Below are 23,926 nucleotides of genomic sequence, written 5' to 3'. Positions count from 1 at the left end.
ATAGTGCCGTCGGGGGTCACTGAGAGTTTAGTACATATAAAGTCCATCGATAATGTGACCTGATTTCACTTTCCCACCCGTAAGCAAAATTTCCTTTGAGAAAATACTTGGGCATTTCTTTTTTTCTGGCAAAACATTCAATTGGCTGAATAGAAAATGTTCACTATGACAAGGATTAACCCAAATACTTTTGAAAAATTGATTTACGGCCATTAAACTCGTGATGCAAGAGCACAACACGAGATTGTTTTCTATGTTTTGGTTTGTTTCCTCAAATGCACCATTAGTTACAAAACAGTCTGCTGTCCGTCGATCGACGTCATGAGTGACGTGTGCCTGGCGTGAGGCTGTGGTCTCTGTGGCCTTTCTTTTCCCCTTTTAATGCACCTCAACCTCAGACAATTACACATATTCAGTGACATGCACACATTTCTAATACATTTGCACAGCTAATCGTTTCCAACCTGCCTGTCTATATCAGGTGCATATTCATCTGTGTGTCCTCACTTCAACTGGTTTGGCAACTATGACAGACAGACAGGGCTTCCAGACTCACACATTTATATATACACACCTCAATGTGACACGGATATATTTACACCTCGGGTATTTGTTTGAGTGGCATCGTCAGTTATTGTTGACAGATGGACTGATAATTCACAGGAAAGAGCTTCAATCGGGAACCAATATAAGCACCGTTTATGTTCTGTTATGGGACTGATAACGTATTTCATCAAAATGATCTTCAACTAGGTTGCATAGCCGAACAGTCTACAGGCAAGAAGCACCATTACCACAACATAAAATATCTGTATTTTATCCATCAAGTAAACATTTTATCACTGAATGTTGTCGTAAGGCTTGTATGAATGCTTTATTTTGTTCACTTGCTTTTCTTTTTAAGTTCTTAACAATGTTTTGTACGCTTATCTGGCAAAGAATTACAAGGGGTAAATTAGCACTCAGTTTGGAAGCCTCAAGCACGAGAGAACAAATTATTTTTCTACATTTTGAGGCACAGTTTGATTTCATTTCATACTTTATTTCTCCGAAATGATTCCCATTTAATGCTTTTCCAAAATCAAATGATACTACACTTTGATTTTTAATCCAGTTGATTAATAGATCACTGGACAGCGTGCATCATGAAAGAGATTAACTATATCTAATAATAAACTATCGCGTGATAACATACATACTTAATATAGTAACACAGTACTATAATACCACTTTTGGCTGGTTGAAACGTAAATGGGTGTCAAATGAAGCTTCAAAAGAGCTGCAGATAGCACAAGTTCTGTCTTATTTGGTTTAACGTAACGAGCCAGGATGTTGATCTAGACTGTACCATATCATACCATACAGCACATTAATACGTTATGCATAGATCCACATCCGTTATAAACTAAACCATAGCGTACCGTACCACACACACGGCATATATACTGCACCAGTTCAAACGTGAATCCTACGCACCATACATTACGCACTAAACCGTTTTTCTAAAATACAACTTTCAAGAAAATCTCAGAAGCTCATTATCGTCACTGTAACTTGTAAAAATACAAATTACATTACAAACTGTTGCTTGTAATAAGTGTACGAGAGTAAGCATCTTCACTGCCATCTTTTGGGTATAATTCGAAATAGGGCATTGTGAAGTATAACAATGGAGCAATAGGTGGCACTTGGTGTATAAACAATCTGAACTCCCATTGTCTGATTAATGCCACTACAGACACACAATTAAATACCTTTGCTGAATTTCACAAAATTTAATGATTGAGGGAGGTTGGATTAAAATCTCTAAAATGTCTGGGTTTTTTTCCAATGACATACCCAAGATCCACATCCCAAGCCTTGCAGCATTGCGGTCACATCATAACAACATTGAATTCACATTAGAGCATCAAGCATCAAAAAGAAAATATGAAAACAAGAGGAGGTTGTGGAGAAAAAGAAGCAAGTCACTTTGACTTGATTCACATTCCGAATCAAACCAATGATTTATTTTCCGTTACAACAGACAGATTATGATAAGCATGTCGTGCTTGCTAAATTTAAAACCTAGAATGGTAATTAAGCAAAACAATTCCAGTTTTAATATAAAAATAAAATTCTGTGAGACACACTCAAGCAAACAGACTCCAAAAACGACATTCGAGGGGAGAAATAAAGACAATTGGGGCAGAAAGACAACTGAAGGAGGGATCGTTAATCCTTAGTGTAAATATTTAACAAGCTCGACAATTAGAGTGAAGGCCGGGGTCTAACATGGGAGAGGAGGGAATTACAGTCAGCTGACACACACAGATACACACACAGACAGACTGAACAAACACACTCAGAAAGAAAACCCTCTTGTTTGTTTTTAAAATAAAAAAAAAAAAAAAAAGGTTTGAGAAAAAAATAACATCCTAGGGATATTTTTGTCTATCGGTTTTATGGATACGTTGGACTGGGATTTTTTTTCAAGGCAAGCAAATATTACCACATGGGAAATGGAAATGACATTTATTGCATCCATATTCGATTTTTTTAAAAAGATTTTTGTACTTTTGATGGCAAGCGTTAGCAATTATTATGGGTCAACAACAAGTCTAATGCACTTCTCTATTTCACCGAGCATGTAAGCACTTCACAGGTGTCACTTTATTTACTGTCACACACACAGTTTGCCTCCAGTTATTGTATATCACAGGTCGCTATGCACTTTTGCAAGTGCTCAATACTATAGTAAAAGAAATAATAATAATAATGTACTGAATGCAGTTGTTTAACAATCCCATCACTGTCACCTTGTCTGGCACGTTGCATAACGCACTCATTACTCATGTGTCGTCCTAAAATTGGCAATATATGTTTTTAAGTTTTAAAAAGGCAAACAATCTAAGAGCTTGTTATTTCAGATCCTTAGTCCAATCTCTCAAGTCTGTACTAAACACATAACAACTTCACAACGTCCCCCCAGTGGACATAAAGGAGAGGTACATGAGCATCAGTGAAATAAAGCATTCTCTCTACGTAAAGATGAGAAAATAATAAGAGAAAGGAATGACACAATCAGTTTGATGTCATTTTTGTTTGTAAATACAGAAAGGATGTTGTGACCTGTGTTGAGTAGTAAAGGTCAGTGCAGAAACACTCCAAAGGGAAGGCGGGCACACTTTGCAGACTTCTAGCAAACCAAAGGCCTCAGTTCCACACTAATTATTTTCATTAGTGGAGCATCAAACGACAAGTGGGCCGCTCAACGGCTGCTGCTGATAACATGTCTGACAGAAGTAGAGCAACCCAATTGAGAGTCTTTGATGAGTGTTCAAACGTGTGGCTCCTAAAATGAGTCCAGATCCTTAATGTAACACACAGAGAGGAGTGTGTATGAAAAGGGTCGATAACTGCACCTGCCCTCACTTTCAACAGCTTCAACACACCTTTCCCCGCTTTCACGCGCTCGACTGCAATGTCATTTTTCCAACGCTTTACTTTGCAACTCTGTCAACACCTCAGATTCCCGATCTTCCTCGAGGCAGCGGTTGTCGTCTTTAACTCTGCGTGATCCCTTATCCGGGAAAGGCGCATTTAATAAGTCCGATGAGCACCTGTACTGCAACTTTGCGTGATGGCTACGCTAAATGAGTCAAACAGGTGAGTGGGTGAGGGTGCGTGTGAAAATTACACGACTCCTCCAAAGTGCTGCCTCCCACGCCCACCCAGCGGATGACAGAGAAAAACGAGGATGAAGAAACCAAAGCAGTAAATTCCAAACTCCAGGCTTGGGGTTCCCTTTAATGTATTTTAATTCAGCCATAAATATGGATCATAAATTTCATAGTTATCTGCTGTCAAACTGCAACAACAACAGAATGGTGCTAGTTGCTCAGGCTCCTCTAATAAAAAAATGGAACGACAACATCCTTATTGTTCCCTTAAAATTAAGGATGACAACGTTTGTATCACATCCTGTAGCATCTGTGCTTCAAAGGCAATCTGAAAGTTCACTATTTGAATGTGGATTTCAGAGCAAGAAGACATGGCGAAGCGACACAGACAGGGTGGGAAAACAAGTGTGGGCCTGAAAATAACATTGAATTACACCAGGCTACAACACACAAAGGGATTTTGGGGATTTAGTTTCAGGGTCCTGGCTCATCAGAGCAGTCATATCGCCGCGGATACTTCGCATAGAAATCGGCGTCACTTGTCTGCTCTACTGTCATGAGTAATATCAAAGGAAACGGCAACAAGGGAGGCCACACGCGGAATTAATCATGTTGCTATCAAACAAACCTAATGGAAGGAAGCATTGCTTCTTCCTTTAACCACTCACAAGGCTAATCAATCTCTCTGTTAGGAATGCACTGCATGTGAATTGGAAATGTGTGAGTCCAATAGAAAAGAATCACAAAGGTTATTCAATAAACTAAAGGACGTTTCATTAAAACAGAGACATTTGCAATGATCTGACTACACTATAATTACATATTTTTGATTCCTATCTATCCATCATATATTGTAGAGAGCGTGAAGAAATAGTAAACTAAATTGAAGCGTTAAATCTTTATTATCCAATACGAAAAAAGTTTTCATTTTAAATTGCCCTTGGGCGGTTAAAACAAAAATCGATAGTTTTTAAAATATGATCCTCTACCAAATGGTTGAGATGTCACTTGATAGCATAATAACTATTTAATTGCTGGGCATATTGCAGAACATATGAAATATTACCATATTGACTATTTCTATGTTGATCTCAAATGTGTAGGGTGCAACAGCGTACTTTTTTTGTTTGTTCTACAATGACAAAAGGTGTTATAAATGTTAACTCATTCCTTTAAAAACATAGTCTACCAAATGGTATCTATAGTAAAGGCATCTATGGTCCTAAAAATTGACTATTAACTTTCTTGATGTGCTCGACTGATTGGTCAAACGGGTAGTTAAAGAGCTCAAGTGCATGCCCTTTAATTTAAACACATTTTTTTCCCTAAAATCAAACATATCAAGGAAAGTTGTGTATAAACTGTGCTATGAATAGAGTATATTAGTTGTGTGTCTACCACTTGATGAAATCATCCAGTCGTACGCACACACACACACACACACACACATGTCCTTGCAAATGTCATCTCCTTACCTTGGAAGAAACTCTTGACGCGGAGGTAGGAAACTGCAAGGCGCAGCACAGACAGTTTGTCCAGTTTGGAGATGACGTCCGGCGGGAACGGCAGCAGGCTGGCCAGCCGGTCCAGCTCGGCATTCAGCCTGTCCCGGTGCCGCTTGGACGGGTTCGTTTTCTCATTAACAGACGACGGCTTCCTGGTGAGGTGATTCGCAAAAGGGAGACATGCATGAGAGTCGGTGAAAGATTGAAAGGTTTTGAATAAAGTCATGCAACAACACTGTTGTTTAGCTTTTCACCAGCCCAAATTGTCACGAAGGATGTTTTTTTTTTGTTTTGTTTTGTTTTCTCTCACACACTTGCCTGGACTTGGAAGCATTGTGACAAGCAGTGAGAACCAGTTTATGCGTGTGCAGCTTAACTTTTTGGAGCCATGCAACTGTTAAAGGCAAAGTTAGTTGAAATATGACAATCACAACATCACATTTTGATCTTTTTTTTTTTTTTTTTTTTTTAAATAAAGCTTACACTGTCAGCTGGCCGAGCCCTGATGGTCTTGCTCTATAAGATAAAATAATGAATTATTGGGAGCACTGGCATGTTTTGAAAGGTCTGCCACAGATTGATGGAACTTAAAACAAAATATATTTGATTTTTTTATTTTATTGGCAGAGACACATGATCATCTCTGCAAATGTCCCTGCCTCAGAACGTTTTTCCTGCAGCCTTCCTCGGTGCGCCACGCAAAACGTTTTTGTTCTTCCTCCAATGACAGCAAACAGCTTTAGAGAAAAAAAAAAATGATTTAAGCACTACAATATAGCTGTGCTGCATGGCATGAATTATATATTTGTATTCTCTAGGGCCTTTTTCTCATTAGTTAAACTCAACAACCCTTTTCACTCCACAATGTTATTTGATGTGTGTACACAACTTGACCAGCTAACTGATGCATGCATTTTTTTTTTGGTTCAGCTCATTGCATTTATATCACTGCTCATGATAAATTAGTCTTACTAACTAAAGGATTAACTAAATAAGAGTGATTAATGCCATTAGACTGTGAGTTGATATATTATTTTGATAAATGACACTGTAGAGTTTCTTCAACCTGGAAAATGAACTGAATCAAAATGATGGCATTATAGGTCACTGGAGGGTTTTGCTTAATTATTTAAAGACCGTAAAAGGGTGGTCCAACACACATAACTATCATCCTTTTCTGTCACATTTGATGACCACTTTCTACAGTTGTATTTTTTCCTCATTTAATATTAATGAAATGAGCATACAAGCTTATGAGGGCGAGTTCATATGCTGTATATATGAGAAAGTGTCAACTACAAAACAATTCAAAGTTAAGAACATACATACCACAGGCTAAAAAGTCACGTGATCTTTCAACAGACATGAAAAGTCGAGTAGAGTTGATCGTTTGCTCGCATCTTACAGTCAAATGGATTCATGTTATTTGGCTGACAGGAGGGCAAATGCTACATATATGAGTTCAAAACGTCATAGCAGCCCCAATATTTTGTGTCAAACATCACTGATGTGTCACTTGCAGCCTGATTGCGAGGCTCTTGATGAAATGTGAACTTAACTGCTTTTGGACGGGCTTCCTCCGCTTCCTGCCCGCGTACATGCAGTCTCCAGGAGGGATCATGATCTTGCGCTCCGTGGAGGTAACAGGTGCGCTGTGGAAGGACAAACAAACACACACAAAGGACTTTTCAACTTTTCATGTGGCTCCCATGCACTTTGCTTTGGGACTTAGCGCATGAGAGACAAGTCGTATTTAAAGTCCCTCAAAGTGGCTTAATTAGACACTAACTGCAGTGAATTACAGAAGAAGAGAGGGTGGGTAAAATATAAATAGTCCACAAAAAGCAAGTTGCACATTCCAAAGAGTGTGCAATTCAATAACTTCATTAAACCCGAGTAGAAATAACTTGCAAAAAACCAAAAAAATGTACTCACCCGAACACGCTGTGGTGGTCAGTTAAGTCCAGTATAATGTTGCAGTGGAGTCACATTAAGCGCAAAAAAAAAAAAAATATGTTTTTTTTCAAAAAGAGAGAGAGTGAGATGCGTCTCGGAGGTGTGCACCCACTCAAGAGTGGCAAGTGATAAATCCACGGGGAAATCAAATCAATCGAAGAGCTCCGAGCTGATGTTTTCATGAGCTTTGTCGCGCTCGCCGTTGCAGATGTTGCCTGATGCTTTATAGCCAATTGAGTCGCCTGCACTTCCTCGCCTTTCAGGTGGCGGATTCCTCTGAATGACATGTCGAGCTCTTCGCACGCAACTCCGCCTCGCAAACAGAGCGCGCGCGCACACGCGCAGACGCTCGTACGCATACAAGCGGACACGAGGTCTGTGGTGCTTTCAGGTGATGTCCGCATATTGGAAACATCAGCGGACGTTGGCCGTGCTTGGAGGTTTTGTTTCGAATTTCTGACGTAAATTCATTTGCAAATGTAGATTTGAAAAATTAGAAGCGTCGCTGAGACTTTTACGGAATTTGAAAGAAAAGTGGGGAAACTTAACAAAACATGTCAGCATTTATCTCCGCTGCTTCGTTCAGCTGCAGTGGGTTTGTGAGTCATAAAAAGAAAATAATAATATAAGATGTACTCTGCAGGACTGTACATTCCTGCTTGTATTGGTGTGAACATAAATCACGTCATTTATCTCGAAATCCTTTCCATGTAAAATCAGTTTCGGTTTTAACGGGAGACACATGAAGCGGGCATCAGCCCAAACCGACCCCGGCGACGCACGCACGCGCACACGCCTCCGTGGAGCAGTTGGAGGGGAGGGGTCACACGCAAAGGGCAAGCCCACGAGCCCAGCCGCTAATGTGCACACTCATACCCGGACGCTCTGCGGTCGGCGACGTTTACGAGCCGGAAGATGTTCCACCCGCTGCGAAACTGGTTTTACGGAGAAATTCGGTATGCTCGAGAGCGACACTCGGCCGAACTGGACTATATGTACATGATATTGTCGAATTGATGTGATGGATGTCGGTTTTGAAACGTCGACTGGCGGCGCTCTGAGACAAGTTGAAGCAAGTGCGTCAATGTCACCGGAAACGAAAAAAACAAACAAACAAAAAAGAGTTGAGGACGGAAGTGAGATTATTTTGACTTCAAAACAAGAGCTCTTCGTCGAATGTGAAATACAAGTGAATCGTTTTGTTTGACGAACAAACGCTGTCGCGTAGCTAACATTTTATTATTTATGATACGAGTAGAACGTATTTCTCGTTTCACGCTCATCCGGTGTCTTTAGTTTTACTGTGTAACGTTTACCGGAAACAAAACTGTTCGCCCATCGCCTTTGAGTAGTGACGGCCACAAATTCAAGTTTTCTAAAAAAAAATATATATATATTATTACAAATGTTTAGCATAGTTCTATTTTACTATAATTCGATTTTGCCCGTGAACTATTTTAAAATGTTTTGTTGCTTCTTTTTCTGCATACAGTTTTTAACTAACATTCTTGTCATTAGTATAAAATATTTTCCCCCATTAATTTTTACGTCTTAACCCTTCAAATTCGAGTTTGCTTGCACAATGTGCGGATTGTTCTTATGTATATTCTCAGCACAGTAGCTACCACCGTTTATTAGTATTATGTTTTTCCTTATAATGCTTATAGCACATACACAATGGAATCTCCCACTTACTAAATTAAAATGTAATTCTTCTCCATGGTCAGCAGAGGGTATCTCCACTTCTTCCAATCAATTAATTTGCTCAATTGGAGTGCAGTAAGCCATTAAAAGCCTCTTTTTGAAACTAAGAATATTACATGAAATTGCTCCCTTCTCCAAAGATGACTGATGTTAATAATCTTGTATAAAGCATTTTTTTTTAAATCATGCGTTTAATCCAGAATTAAACCAGTTTCACCTGAATTGTACGTAAACAACAAGAAAGAAAGTAAGAAAAAGTAGTACTCATGGGTGTCATTTGACCTATAGTGTCCACAATAGAGCCAAAAGCTACAATTTGACATAAACAGCGAATGCATACAATAATTGTCATTTGTGTAGAAGAGTGGACTGCTTTTGATGCACATTGTAGTCCACAAAGTGGAATATTTTTTAGGAATATCAATTAACTCTTGTCTTGTTCTATGTTGTGCTTCTTAGTAAAATGTATTGTACCTTTTGATACATGTGTTTTGATGTCTTTTTAGTTTGTTTGTTTGCATCTAAACAATGAAACGTGCCACTGAAATCTGTCTCGTCCTCCCAAGAGCAAGGGAAACCTGTTGACAGTGTACTGCATTGCCCTCTGCTGTCATAATTTATATTTGACATATACTGTAGATGTACCCCTAACATGACGTCCTGATGGTATTAACTAAATCCAGTCGTTGAATTAAGACAATACACCAATTAAATTCCAAATAAAATTGATCCCACTATCCCACATACATCACAAAGCGGAGACAACACACAGGCGTGCAAGGACAGATGTCAGAGTGAAGGGCCACGCAAAAGGGCTGCGCCCCCTGACCTTAGTTTTCAGGGGTTTGATGCCTTGCTTAAGGGCACCTCGAAAGTACTTAGAATGCAGACTATTATCTGTGTTGCAATTTACAGTATTTTACCTACAGCCATCCCATGTCTTAAATGGGACCCGCCCCTTGTACGCTGACGCCGACTCTGGAGCCCGGAAGAACTTCATTCGACTCTTTGCATCCACGTTTCATCCGTAGGAAGTCTGGACAGTCGTTTGAAAGAGGGCCAAAAGGGAACATACTGGCATCCGTGGTAGACGGTAGGCTGGACCATAGTGCGCCTTTGAGCCACCGGGACTCAGCAGCCCCGTCCCCCACCCCCCGTCACAGATACTGTGATAGACCTTGACAAAACTTCGCAAGGCTTGATTATGGAGAAAAAGTTTCAGGTAAACAGGGTCTTTGTGGTTGTTGGGAACAGAGTATAAATGTAGCTTAACACTGTCAGTGGCTTCCATTAAAGTTAGAGAGATGCTTTGATATCAATACGAATCCACTGGCACCGCCATTCAAGATGCCATCTACTGTAGATAAAGCCCAGACTTAAAGCCCTGCCAACGCTGCTTTTGCAATTACCTTCGCACGCAACCTCGTGTGAGCGTCCGAGTGACAACGGAGCCACCGAAAAGACACACGCCACTCGCAATTGTGTGGCCTTCATTGATTAAGATGTCACCGTGGGACTTCAAAAAGGACGCGTGGAGAGGTGACATGACATGTCTGATTCTAATGGACATGAATCATTGATGGGACGGTCCCTCTCGGATGACACTAACATCCGCTCATTTCATTTCTGTCACAATTATTTAGGACAGGGCCGTTCATGACATTAACGATTGCTCAAGGAGACAAGACAAACGAACCCTTACATACCGGTTGGGTTAAATTTGACACGGTTTGACATTTGACGAATACAAATACCCTAAATCCCACTCTTTCACTCTGAAATTTGATGTCTTAAAATACACAAATATGTTACTGTTTCAAAATGTCTTTCTTTTGTATAGGTGCTACAAAGTTTCAACATGAGGGAGACAAAAGGGGGGGGAATAATTAAACAGCAAAACATCCAAAGATGCCTGGGAAACCCTGGCACCGACATGACTCCGTTGCAGGGAGTGATGTTGACAGTGGAATGGTGATGTGAAATGAGCCAACAACTGTTTATGCTAACAATATGCTGGCCTGAGAGAGATGTGCTCACTGGGTGTTAGACGCAGCTGCCAGCAACCAACTTTCGTGGATGTGTACATGTGTTGACAGCATGGGGGGGAAGGGGGGGAAAAGTCATCCGGCATAGACAGGAAAGTGTCAACTGTGAGGTCACCAAGGCAAACAAATATACACACACACACAATGTAGTAAAGCCATTGTCCAAGGTCACGCTCACATATGAGCCAAACAATTATGTCAGTGTCGTACAGCCAGGGAGAAACGGCAAAATTAATTTTACAATAATGGCCCTAAACTTGAAGAGAGAAATTTTTTTGAATAAATGTTTGCCCCAAATCTTTCTATCAACATGTAATCTGACCACAACATCATTACAATTCAGGTTTAAGCCTTGTATCGTAATCACGCTTTTTGATGATAATGTATTACATCAGAGCGTGAGCTGCAATTATGTCTTTTATTGAGAATATCCATTCATCCATTTTCTATAACCGCTCATCTTGTTCAGGGTCGCTGGACCTGAAGTCTATCTATCGCAGCTGACTTCGGGGGAAAGGCACGCTGCATAATGGACTGGTCGCCAGTGAAAGGCAAAGCGCTACTTTTTGTTGAGACAGGGCTAATGCCTGTCTAAATGAAACAGCCTTTATTTCTAAAATGTGCAATAGATATACCTACAGTTCTCAACATAAAGTGTACACCTCATGAGATTTGTCAGTGTACGCATACAAAAATGTCATTCTTAAAAATGACTTTAATGTTGCCAATTTTAGTGCACACAAATTTAATTTTTAGCAAAGTTAAAGTATCGCTTTGGAAAAAAATGTAACTCACGAATTCACCCACAGGTTTCAATTCTGAAAATTGTTCGTTTGACTGGGAAATACTGTTGCTTACTTTTCAAAAGAGGGTGGACTCATTTATGATGAGGCCTATGAGGATGCCAGTGATTAGCAGGATATTATTCCAGAGGGAAATATTTTGTATTCATGGCATACTGCCAAGGAAATTCTGTTAAGAAACCACCAACACAGTTATGCTGGAGAAAGTTTGACTAAGAGGCCCAGTGGAAACTGTTGCTCATATTTAGACCCACGAAATCTAAAAAGAATTTTTGAAAATACATCAAAAACCTATCAACATTAAAGCATCATAATGTTTATTTATTTCACAATGGAACCACCTGTTACCAAATAAGTCCATCATTTGAAGACATGGAATACTGATAGAAGCAGCCTCATAAACTGAATACTGTACTGCACTTTCTTATACTCCCTTTGCTTTCCTTATGATTGCACGTATTACTCACAGTCTTGCAAACGAAAAACTCCTTTTAACTCAAAACCTGCTGTGTCTCTCACATTTACTCAGTCACTCTTCCTTTGTTTTGTGCACTTTGTCTTTAGGTTCTCTAGCAGCCGTGTTCCACCTTCACTGCTTGAGTGTCCATAGAAGCACTTCAAGAAAGATTTATTGTTAAGGCACCTAAGAAGGTAGTGGCTAGTTGTCTTGCTGTAATATCTTCTTGTACCAACACCTTAATTCACTATGAGAGGATACTTATGTCTAGAATACTGTAATTGAATTGCTTCAGTTCACCAGCATTTGAGTATTATTTGAAGTGGTTTGCTGTCCGTTTCAGAGTTACCTCTTACTGGAGGAACAAACCTGATGTCTCATCCAGTTAGTTGGAGCTGAAGTGGAAAAAGGGGGTAAAAACAGTTATCACCAGGTCATATCCAATGAATGTCCTTTTTCCTATGTAAATACACCATCAGAATATTAGGAAATCCCGCACTAATAACACTTTCATGGAACAAAGTGTCTATTCTAAACACCGGTACAGCTACAATAAAAAAATCCGTTTGGAAACAACAACAAAGCTTTTGTTACACAATACATACTCTATGTGCATGAATCAATGAATCACCTTTAAGAAAAACAGGAAATTGAAATATTCCCTAAAATAATTAAATCTTTCAGGAATGAAACACTCACAGCGTGGCTCTCCGGGTGGTCTTGGGTTGCTGGCACTGCTGCCAAAGGATGACTGGAAGTTATGTATGGTTTCTTGAAGGATCTGCCTTTCTCGGCCCTGACCAAGGCACAAAATGTTAGTTTCACAATCTCAGGAAAATATGGCAAGTTACAGTATATTTTGTCAAACTGCAACGGTCCAGAATTTAAGTAATTTCAAGTTCATCTTACAATATAACCCTTCAAAATAAATGGATTATAGAAGATTTGATTTGGGAAAAATGCTCCCGAATTACCCGTGCACATGTAGCAACGACTCTCTTGTGACTTCTTCCAACTCCTAGCCTAAATTTAGCTCCTCCCCCACATACAACACTTGTCTATTGGATGAGATGTGCCAACATAGTTAATTGGCACCAAGATGCCACAAGATGGTACCAAAGCCCTGTCTAACAGAACAGTAGGACTACCTTTTGTTGGACCTCTTTAGGCGTTTCAGAAAGAGCAGAAAAACAGTTACTCGGCGGGTTTTTCAGTGAATAGCGAAGTCGGGATTTCGCAAGTATTGAATCGCGACTAGGCGGCGGAACACTGTATCTAAGTTTATTCTTAATAATACCATTGTGGGACGATTTGAATGCCACCCCATTTTGGTGGAAGAGGTGTCTTACGTACCTTTCCAGCGTTAAGCTCTGATATGGCTGCCAAGATCTGCTGTCTTGGTCCATCTGTTTTAATACCAAGCTCCCTCAGGTCTCCATCTGTTAAAGTCAGAAAAGCTTCCATATCCACCTAATGAATGACAAGAAAAACAAACCATTATTCCCAGCTTGTAATATAAGCGTGCCTACCCAATACAGCCTTTTTATACACACCAATTCATCATTGGCAAGCAAATTTATTTCATTAAAACCTAACTCCTACATACTGTTTGGGTCAAATTTGACCTGTTTTGATATTTGACAGCAATAAAATAAATATCACCCTGAAGTTGCATGACATTTCTAAAAGAGATCCAAAATACACAAAAATAGAAGCTAGAAGTCTTATTCTTTTGTACAGGTGCTGCAAGGTTTGTGCGCACTGAGGCTGTTTTGTGTCACATTTGACTCATGTCGACAAAAATGGATTTTACATTCACCAGTGTGTTAAATCAAGGGAAATTGTGTTAAAGGTTAGAATCTTGAAACTGGACATTCCATAAATGTATGGAATAATATTTTTCATGGGACAGTGGTAATAGTGTTCAAGGGGGAGCTTGAAACATTATACATTGAAACACAATTTTGAAACAGTGTAAAACAATAGTGTGCATGGAAAATGAACAGTATGCAAGAGTTAAGAATAAAATCTTTTAATTGACACTGATTTTAGGTAACGATAGAGAAAGGAATAAGTACCTCCTGTTCCTCAAATATGGGCTGATATTTTTCCAACGACAGTTTCTTTAAGATACTTGACAACTCATCTAAAAAAAAAAAAAAAAATCCAAATGGTAAATCCATAGAATGAGTTCATGTAAATTGCATGACACTAGTTTATTTTTTTGGTTTCACATGTTTTATTACCTTCATCGGTGATGGTGCCACTACTGGAGCCGCCGCTGCTCTTGGAGCGAGGATGGGAAGAAGCCGAGGACAAGGAGTCTCCTTGCCCACCGGTGGGCTTAGGGGTCGGGGAGGGAGACGGAGTCAGAGTGGGCGATGTGCTCTTGGAGGTGGATGAGTTCCCAGACTGAGGTCTCCTTTTCAAATCCATCTTCTGAAAGGAATGAAGATCATTTTGGCATTCATAATGATTGCATCTTTAGACCAATTCAGAATGTTTAGAACAATGGGTGCCATGATACTACTGGGTGGTAGAACGTGAGTGACCACCGTTGACCTGAAATGAAATGATGATGTAAACATTCGGCGTTTGGGGCCGCCACAAATACCCCAAGTTTAGTTTATTATTTTTTAAATTTCTGTCTCAAAAATGTAAATGAATCCAGCGCAACTTCTGGGTGAGGGGGATAAGGTGAGTGGAAACCATTTGCCCTGTTTACTAAATCGCTCTGCTTCAGTCAAATGATATGGAAGGGTTTGTTTTGTTTCCGAGTGATGTCATCGGAGAACGCTTCGCCTTTTGCCACCAGGGAGAACGTGTGACGTCATGGTGAATTTGTCTATTGTGACACACGCTCAATGTTTTACACTTGAACCAAGTAATGACACGTAAACAGGATGCTGACCCTTCTTGAGGAGATGTCCAGATTGGGGTGAGAGTGCGTATCAGGGAGGCTGATATCTGGTGGTGGCATGCTGGCGGTGGCAGCAGGAAGTGCCGGTGGACTTAAAGTTTGGCTGTGCTGTTTCTCAGTTGGTTGAGTCTTCACATCAATCAGGCCCGCAGCTTTCTTCCGTTGGGCCGCTATCTGGGCGAGAACACCATCTGCACTGCCCCCTTAGTGGAGGGATGTCAACGCTCATTGTCAAAGATATACACACAATACTGTATGCTGGAAAGCCATTTGACCAGTTACCCGATGTCCTTGATATCCAGTTAAAGGATGTGCGAGTACAATCTTTCTCACTAGTCAGACAATCCTGGCAGCAGTGGCAAAAACATTACCAGTAAGACACAATTGTTCTACTTGTGCGCTGAATGGTCTGACTAGTGAGGACAAAGAGCATACTAGTACATGGACCTTAGGTTGGATATCAAGGATATCGAATAAATGCTAAAATGGCTTTTTGGAAAAACCATTTGAGCAGTTAGTTGATATGCTTGATATCCAGCTAGTAAGGCAACTTTGTCAACTGCGTGCTACTAAAACTACTAGTGACGTAATAAAATCTTACAAGTTAACATCTATTGCTTTACTAATACGCTAGTAGCACACATCGTTAAGATGTAGCTGTCCAACAAGTATGTATGAATAATAAATGCTCAAATGGCTTTCCATAGCTTTCGATATGCATTTCTGACTTTGACCATGTGAACCTGAGCGATTGTGCGTGTCCCGATTGAGGCCCGCCACTCCATTGGAGCCTCCAGAGGAGTGAGGCGAGTGGTAGTGGCCAGAGTTGGAAGGAGAAGAGGACGAAGGCCCCTTGGGAAGGCCGGGAAACTTAATGGATCTGCTCACCACTCGACTGATAGATGTCTAAAAAGATGAATACAGGACAGAGACATTAGCTGTACTATGAGCAAATAAAAACTCCTTGTCCTTCTCACGCAAAAACACACAATATCGGAGTTCCCGCTGCTGTTCAACCTCCTCTGGGGTGGCATCGGAAGCCGAGGTGCTTCGCTTTTTCCCTCCCTGAGGAGGTGTGAGCGGTCCGAGTTCCACGATTCAAAGTTGGATGGGGGCAGGAAGGGAGGGATCACTGCCTTCAGCTTGTCATTAGGTAGCCGGGTAAGGGGAGCGCCGCTTCGAAGCTGAAGGAGAAAACCGCGATGTCAGCAACACTGCAGACCTCCGCCAAGACTTAAACATTTGTGACCTGCAAAATTTATACATTTTTCAATTTCTTCTGGGAACAAAATGTCAGAAAATCCTAAATGATCACAACAAATTACCCCAGATCTGATGAGATTTGACAGATTAAGAACAATTTAAAAAGAAATTCCAACACTGTTCCCTGCTATTTGGTTTGTCTACAAATATGAATGCTAACAATTTCATCCATTATTGAAGTCATTATCTAAAAACATTTAGTTTCATGTCATTATCAATGTGTTGAATGCAACCAAACTGTATTCAGCAGATCCTTCAATTAATTTATATTGGCACCAAATTTAGCAAGTTTATTCTAATGCTCCTTTTATATGGTGCACCTTTCATGCACAATACCCTGCCTATAATTTACTTAAAATGAACATTCCTCCCGCGACCCTTGTGAGGAGAAGCGGCTCAGAAAATGGATGGATGGATGAACATTCCTACCATTGTGGTAATTAGCATGTCCTCCTTTTCTGATGATGTCCTGCACAGACCTGGGAAAGAAAGCAACATCACATCTACCGTATCTTAAGCGCGTATGCTTTTAATGTCCCCTCTGATCCTTTCTACTAGCACTCTTACAATTCTCTTGCTTACCTGTCTCTTTGCTCTTGACTGCCCAGACGGCGCTGGAGTCACTTACTCCCTGGGTACTAGTGGGTGCCAGAGCAGCGTTAGCGGTACTAGCAGGTTTCACGTCAGCCTTCATGGTGGCGTCCAGGGAGGTCTCTGCGTCATCGGGGAACGGAGCCAGCCGGTTGGACAAAAAGCCATGTCTCAGGGTGTGAGTCAGCTTCAGCCGTCTGAACCGATTAGACATCCTACTCCACCAGGACTGCAGATGGGGTTACAGTCCAGCATGTCAACTTGTGGGGTGTATTTATAGAACATGATTTTGTTATTTAACGAGAGTGAACCCCTGCATGTTGTCTTTTCATCACTGTCAAATTCACATATTTGCGCATTTTTGCGTGAGGAACCTATCCTTTGCTATTTGCTGAAAAGCTAATCTATTTGCTGTTTTTGTGCTCAGGCCAAAGCAATAAATGTATTACGTTGGCGCCATTTTGTGGTAATTTGGTACAGCGGAACTACGGTGTGTTAATTTAAATTGAGGCGCTTCAGTTAGACAAGAGGAGTGCTTTGCTGCCATGTTACGGCATCTTGGCGTCAAGGAACTATGTTGAGGAGTTTCATTTAGATATACACTGTAAATGGTGCTTTTTGCCGTAATTTTGTGCCATCAATACTTAACGAATGTTGGGAAAATGGATAAACCCAAATAAACGTCCACCAATATCACCACAGCCAAATCTTTGGCAGCGATAATTATGTGTCAATATTGTGTTTTACTAACTTTGTTGCTTCAGTTTTCATGTTTTAATGATTATTTTTGCTTTTTTTTTGTATAAACTCCAAAACAAAATGGTATTATTGATGTCTACTGATGTATAAGGCTGAACAGGATGTTATCTTATTACAAAACTTTTATTTAGTTTTCAGTAAGTCTTTAAAACATAGAAAATGCTTATAGTTGATTTACAATTTAAAATAGAGACATAAAAATATATTGAAAATCTCTAATAAATGTCATTGTATAAACTGTTTGGTTCCCCCGGTGGTGACGTAACCCAAATATGTACGAAAAGGTAGAACGCCCCATAGTCTATCACTACGCAGTAGTAAAGTCCTATTTACAATAAAAATATGTATGAAAAAAAAACTTAAACGTAATGAAAATCAGTAAGTATGGCAGTAACCAAGAATGCACTGTTGTGTCACGGGACAGTCTTATGTTGCTGCCCAAACCCGTTCATGGCGGTGTTCGTAGCCTCGGAATGTTACATGTCCGTACCATTGTAAACTGAAGATCCCCCGTGACCAAGCTTGTAATTTATTGGAAAATGAAATTAATTTTCCCCTTGAAATGTCTTGAAAGGCCAATAATCTGTTCGAGCCCCCCTCCCCCAAAAAAAACTATTATTTATGTGTTTTCGATATACAAAAGTAGCAATGTATTTTATAAAAATCTAATACAACCTAATAAAAGAGGATGTTAAGAAATAGACTGGCTTTTCAAAGTGTACTCACTGTACTCTGCGGCAAACTAAAAGTCACAACAACTGCAGTGTTGTATGTGTGTGTCTTTGAGGCACTTGTCAAGGTACCACTTTACTGGGATTGTAGGGGCCATTTATAATGCAATGACTGCTTTTAATTTGACAAGATATTAGAGCAACTAAATGACAACGAAAATCCTTACCTTAAGGCCTCCTTTGTCATCAGGTGGCACAGGGGTGTTGTTGAGGGCATGTCTGCCTTTGGAATGAGCCACTGATGTCCTGCCACGGTGTTTGGACCTCTCCTTGTCCACTTGCATACACACTGAGGCTAACAGACGCACCAGCTCAGTGTCTGACAAAACCAACAGAAGATACAAACAATTACTCAATCATTCAAGTTTACTCAAGGGTAAATGAAAACATAGTAATTTCCATTTGAAAAAACAACAGACATCCAAGAAAATTGCTTATTAAGTGTCCTCTGAGTTTTAGAAAGTATGACTATTAGAGGTTTATTCAACTGAAAGACATTTTTAATCAAAGTCTGAAGATGACCTCTTCTTATACACATACAGTACTTAAATGATCACTTATTAAGCTAACATTTATCAACTTCATATGACTGTTCGTTGACCCCCCCAAAAAAACAACAACAACATAAAATATGTTATATTATGATGACATCATAACAGTGGCTACCTGGATCATTTAGCAGCATGACCAAATCAAAAGCTGTGTATCCATTCTTTGCTCGAAGGTTGACATCAGCCCCTTGACATAGTAGGTACTTGACAACGTCTTTATTTCTGAAAGTAGAAAAGTAGATGCTTTTTCATTGTTTTGTGCCACTACAGAGTCAGAAATTGCAACAATTTGAGGATTGAGTTAAAAATCCATGATCACACCACCATCAACAAAATGTTTTCCATTGTGATATTTACATACAATACATACAATGATTGATTGGTGTAACCAATCTGGAAATTGCTGTTATAGTTGTGTCTACAACATGATCTCTCAACATTTACACATAGCACCACCATCCATCCATTTCCTGAGCCGCTTCTCCTCACAAGGGAGTGCTGGAGCCAACCCCAGCTATCTTCGGGCAGGAGGCGGGGTACACCCTGAACCGGTTGCCAGCCACCATGCCGCCCACATAGCACCTTGTTATAGAGAATTATTAACAGCTACTGCTCACCCATGATATGTGGCCTGCATCAAGGCCGTCCACCCGTGGACTCCGTCTTGTTTGTCGATGTCGGCTTTCTTCTCCACCATTCGCTGCACAACTTCTAACTGACCGCTCACTGCCGCCATCATCAGTGGCGTTGCTCCCTCCTGATTGGAGGAATTCACCTGAGTGGGATCCTCTTCCAATATTTCTTTGACTAGCTGGGAATTTCCTGAGCATAAGCACAAGGGGGGGGGGGGGGGGGGGGGGGGAAACCATATTATAAACAACCAGTCCCGTTATTGTTGGGAAGTTATTTCAACACACCCAGTTTGAGGGCGCTGAACACGTCTGGTCTTCGTCTCTCATCATCTGGGAAGAAACAATCAAGATTGAGATGAGAGTAACAAGTATTCTTGATCATTTCCCATCCCTGGACATAAACAACAGGGTTTGTGTGTGTGTGTGTGCCTGAGTGTGCGTGCGCGCATGCGTGTGTATGAATGGTTAATACGGTCAAATTTAAGTAGTTTCAAGTTTCACATTGCGGCTGTGGTAATTTTACATGTTGGTTCAAAAATCATTATGTTTTTATTTTATCACATTAAAAAGCCTGCAATGTTGCATTGAAGTTACAGTTTTATGTTGTATACAGCTGGATTCTTCATGTTTTATGTTATCTAAATTTAAGTATATACATATATGTAAATTAAACTAGTGAACCATTTTGCCTGATATTTGAGCTAATTGTTGTGAAAGAACATGTTTGTAAATGTTAAGCACTTCAAAGAATATTATCCAAAACTATCCAAAAGTATTTTGGACACATTAAAATACAAATATTTTCAAGAATTTCCAGCTCTTTTACAAACATTGTGTGTAAAAATGAGTCACAAGCTATATGGTGCAGGTACAATACGAAACTACTGATGCAGAGAAGCATCAAAGAGGTTGAATGAACGTTTACGACCTTTGCTATCGCTTTCACATTAGCGTTAACTGCAGTGAATGTCGATCGCACGCATAGAAGCGGGAACAATTAAAGAGCTCCTGCGGTAGAATGCTTCTTTTTGCATGTCGTTCAGAAAAGGCCAAGAGTGAGGAAGTAGAAGAGCACTTGTGGTGTGGTAGAGTTAACCTAATTTAACTAACTGGCTAGCTAACCAAAAAAAAAAACCTGAAAAACCACGATATAGAGGGACCACATAAAAAATGATTTTTTATTTTTATTTTTCCCCCCATGTAGTTTTACCTCTCCCACACGCTTTAACTGCTAACAAACTAACAGTATGATATGGAAGTTTAAAAAAACAACAACTTTGTATCACCTTATTTAAAACTAAAGCAGCACAGCATGATCTTAGGAAAAAGAAAGGGACAGAGAGAGAAGTCATACCAGTCTGTGGTCGTACAGTAGTGATGGAATCCAGGTAAGCCTTGATCTCTCTCTGTTTTAGCTGCATGGCGAGTTCAAATGCCGTCTTGGACAACACATTAACTCGGTCTGGATCAGCACCACGCTCCACCAGCTGCTGGGCCACAGCCACCTTGCAGAGAAATCAACTTGATCTGTCATTGTCTCCCGAAACTCGAGCACACAAGAACGCTAACTGTATGCTAAATTAGCCTCTCGTCTTTCATCCTACCTTCCCACTGAGTGCCGCCACCATCAGCGGACCCCAGCCGGTGGTCTTCTGTGCAAAGCTGACATCGGCGCCCCACTCCAGCAGCAGACGCACTGTGGCTTCATGGCCATGTTGAGACGCCACCATCAGAGCTGTAACGTCCATGAAATCTCGCACACCGCCCCCTGCGCAGGCTTCACCAGCTCCGAAACCAACGGCGCTATGGAAAGAATGCACACTCAACCACAAATATTCAAAAACATAAAGTACTCATAAATTGGGATATTAGGCTTTTGGGTTACATTTCAGAATGGACCTCAAATGCACTACAGTATAACTTTTAGGTAAACTTAATTTGACCTTCTCTAAAATTTTGAACGCACGTTTTTCATATTCAGTGATTCTGTACTTTATGTACAACTTGCTGTTTTCTAACAAAGAAGCTGAAAGGCAAATTTGACCCATGAATCAAACAGTATATTTCCAAGAAAAGTACACTCCGATGCCTTTTTGTGACTCTTCCAGTCTCTCTCATCTCTGTTGCAACTTGCCGATGACGTCTGTGACACTTTAAGCTCCGAGAACATCCTGTGTGAAGCCTTGCAATGGCGAGATACTGTTCAACAATTGTTAGACGTTGGCTTGGTCTCATGAGGTCCAAGTGTGTCCAGCATGTTGAAGAGGACTGTTTAAATATCAACTCTAATCGAATCAAGAAATGTTACGGTTCACGCATGGATCAAACGTCTGTTGTGAATTTTGCAGCTAGGCTTTTTTTTTTTTTTTTTTTTTTTTTTTTTTGAACAGTCAAGCATGTGCATTGAAAGGTTTAGAGGTCAAATTAAGTTCACCTGTAAACGTAATAATGTATTTGAGGTTCAGCCCGAAATGTACCCGGAATCCGAACATCCTTAACATTTTGTGACGAGTGCACATCTCAAGTTGTTTGACCGTGAGAGACGACAAACCTGCAGCTGTTGTTGTTGTTTCCGTTGGAGTCCGTCTCCGCGGCCGCGGCCAGGTGATCAAAGTCGTCGACGAAGGCGTCGCTCTCCAGGAGAAGTTTCACGACATGCGTGTGTCCCCCGCGCGCCGCCATCGTCAGGACACTTGCACCCAGCCTGTTCCGCCCATTAATGTCTGCCCCATTCTCCAACAGGATGTGGGCGACGGTCAGGTGACCAAATCTACGCATGCAAAAAAAGACACAGATCACAGATGAATAATATTACTGTTTGTTCTCTTTCATCCATCTGTCCATCCAGTTTTTTGTACAGCACTTGTCCTCATTTGGAAGTCAGGTACACCCTTGAATGGTCGCCATCACGCTAGTGTCAACCGTGTGAGGCAGATGGACGCCAACACTCAATTTAGGATGTCCATCTGATGCAGCGAGCGGGTTTCTAAGTGTGCTCCATAATGGACCACGAAAGAATCTGTGAATAAAATGTTCAAGCGCTGCATTATGTCACAGTGACTTGAACTTTGTTTCAATCCAGAACAGGACGTTTGTTAAGTACAGTTCAGGTGTATTTAAATACTTAAGCACACAGTATTAAGTACTGTACAATACATTTGCATTCAATCTTTTAAAGCTGTTTGTTTCCGAACATTTATTTCGGTACAACCAACTTTTATGTGCAATATGTTTTTCATTGAATCATTACTTAACTCCAGGTTTCATTTTCGTATATTGCAGCGCAGTGTTAATGTTCAAAGTGCGCATAATATTACAGTGACTAACAATGCGTTTCAAGAATAAAACATCTGCCCTCGGGATTTATGAACACTTTGGCCTACTGCGCTACTGTATTGTTGGTCATTATGGTGGCATGTAGAGCGCAAAGTCTCGTTTTTATTTATTTATTTTTTTAGGTCTAACTTGGTGTAAAACGTTTGAGGAGCACTCTTCTGCAATGATTGGGATATATCTGAGTAAGATGTCGGAGGTGTCAGCCCACCTGGCAGCTTGCATGAGGGGCGTCCAACCGTAATTGTTGCGGCTGTCCACCGAGGCCCCCTTTCGGAGCAAAAAACGGACCAGGTTTTCATGACCGCTGGCCGAGGCAAACTGCAGGCCGGTGTTTCCCTCCTCGTCCGTGCAGTCCACCGGTACGAGAGACAACAACAAATCCGCCGCGTTGCACTCCGAGCCCGCGTCCGAGCGCAGTCTGCTCTGCCGTCCGGAGTCTTTGGAGGCTCCGGGTTCCAGGATCCCCCGGGCCGTTTCGTAGTCCCCCTCGTCGCAGGCGCGGAGGAGTAGCATCGAGTTAGCGGGGACGCCGAAGTTCATGTCCGCCTTTTTGCTGTTATTCCGCTCCCATTCAACTTGGAATTACCGACAAGAAGAGTTGGAAACTTTTCCTCTGTCACTCGGCCTGCATTTGGACGTCATGATGCGCGGCCCCCTATCGGCGCGAAACAGCAGTAAACTATAAAAATGTATCTTTGTGTTATTTTGTCACAACAATATCCACGGGCTGTCGTTTTCCAGTAAACCTCTTGGCATGGGTTGACCACCGGCTAACTCTGCGCTGTTACCCGTTACTTGATCCAGAATTGGTTCACCATCGTCATTTACGCGGACACATCTTCCGGTTTCCTTTCAAAACAATATAGTCAACGACACGTGATTGTTGTTTTACTATTACAATAATATACCTTCCGGAGTTGCTACTTGTCAAATGATTTGTCTGTTTCTAAATATTATGCAGTACGTTTTTAACTCACACCTTATCGTCCGCACTCAATAAATGAATTGTGT

General features: G+C 40.8%; 2 protein-coding genes and 1 long non-coding RNA gene across 4 annotated transcripts in view; 1 reads left to right on the top strand and 2 right to left on the bottom strand.

The window, feature by feature from the left end:
- The window catches only part of ahrra (aryl-hydrocarbon receptor repressor a), a 73,965-nt gene extending 66,534 nt beyond the window's left edge, over window positions 1-7,431 (bottom strand). Inside the window, exons 1-3 of the mRNA XM_061666687.1 lie at window positions 7,103-7,431; window positions 6,727-6,819; window positions 5,138-5,319 (exon numbers count right to left, since the gene is read on the bottom strand). Of these exons, the coding sequence (XP_061522671.1) occupies window positions 5,138-5,319; window positions 6,727-6,788 (244 nt within the window). The 5' untranslated portion in view covers window positions 6,789-6,819; window positions 7,103-7,431. The remainder of the gene's footprint in view (window positions 1-5,137; window positions 5,320-6,726; window positions 6,820-7,102) is intronic.
- A 533-nt stretch (window positions 7,432-7,964) lies between these two features.
- On the top strand, window positions 7,965-13,203 carry LOC133396728 (uncharacterized). Its single transcript, XR_009767405.1, has 3 exons — window positions 7,965-8,079; window positions 12,240-12,326; window positions 12,476-13,203. It is a non-coding gene; the product is annotated as an uncharacterized LOC133396728 (long non-coding RNA).
- On the bottom strand, window positions 11,962-23,704 carry LOC133396727 (ankyrin repeat and SAM domain-containing protein 6-like). 2 transcript variants are annotated; one of them, XM_061666858.1, is made up of 18 exons: window positions 23,124-23,704; window positions 22,131-22,349; window positions 21,184-21,382; window positions 20,934-21,084; window positions 19,865-19,909; window positions 19,565-19,769; window positions 19,063-19,169; window positions 18,564-18,715; window positions 16,898-17,135; window positions 16,745-16,794; window positions 16,042-16,236; window positions 15,796-15,958; window positions 15,044-15,255; window positions 14,379-14,571; window positions 14,211-14,278; window positions 13,486-13,602; window positions 12,832-12,928; window positions 11,962-12,527 (listed from the first exon to the last, which is right to left on the bottom strand). In XM_061666858.1, exons 1-18 carry the CDS (start codon window positions 23,453-23,455, stop codon window positions 12,478-12,480), a joined length of 2,793 nt encoding a protein of 930 aa, XP_061522842.1. In that variant the 5' UTR covers window positions 23,456-23,704; the 3' UTR covers window positions 11,962-12,477. The 2 variants fall into 2 exon arrangements, with proteins under 2 accessions (XP_061522842.1, XP_061522843.1); XM_061666859.1 differs by lacking the exon at window positions 19,865-19,909.
- Between the last annotated feature and the right edge of the window lie 222 nt (window positions 23,705-23,926).

The sequence above is a fragment of the Phycodurus eques genome, chromosome 21 (genome assembly GCF_024500275.1).
Source record: "Phycodurus eques isolate BA_2022a chromosome 21, UOR_Pequ_1.1, whole genome shotgun sequence".
NCBI lineage: Eukaryota > Metazoa > Chordata > Actinopteri > Syngnathiformes > Syngnathidae > Phycodurus > Phycodurus eques.
Note: the sequence above shows the minus strand (reverse complement) of the source record. Positions and strands in the feature narration are given on the sequence as shown.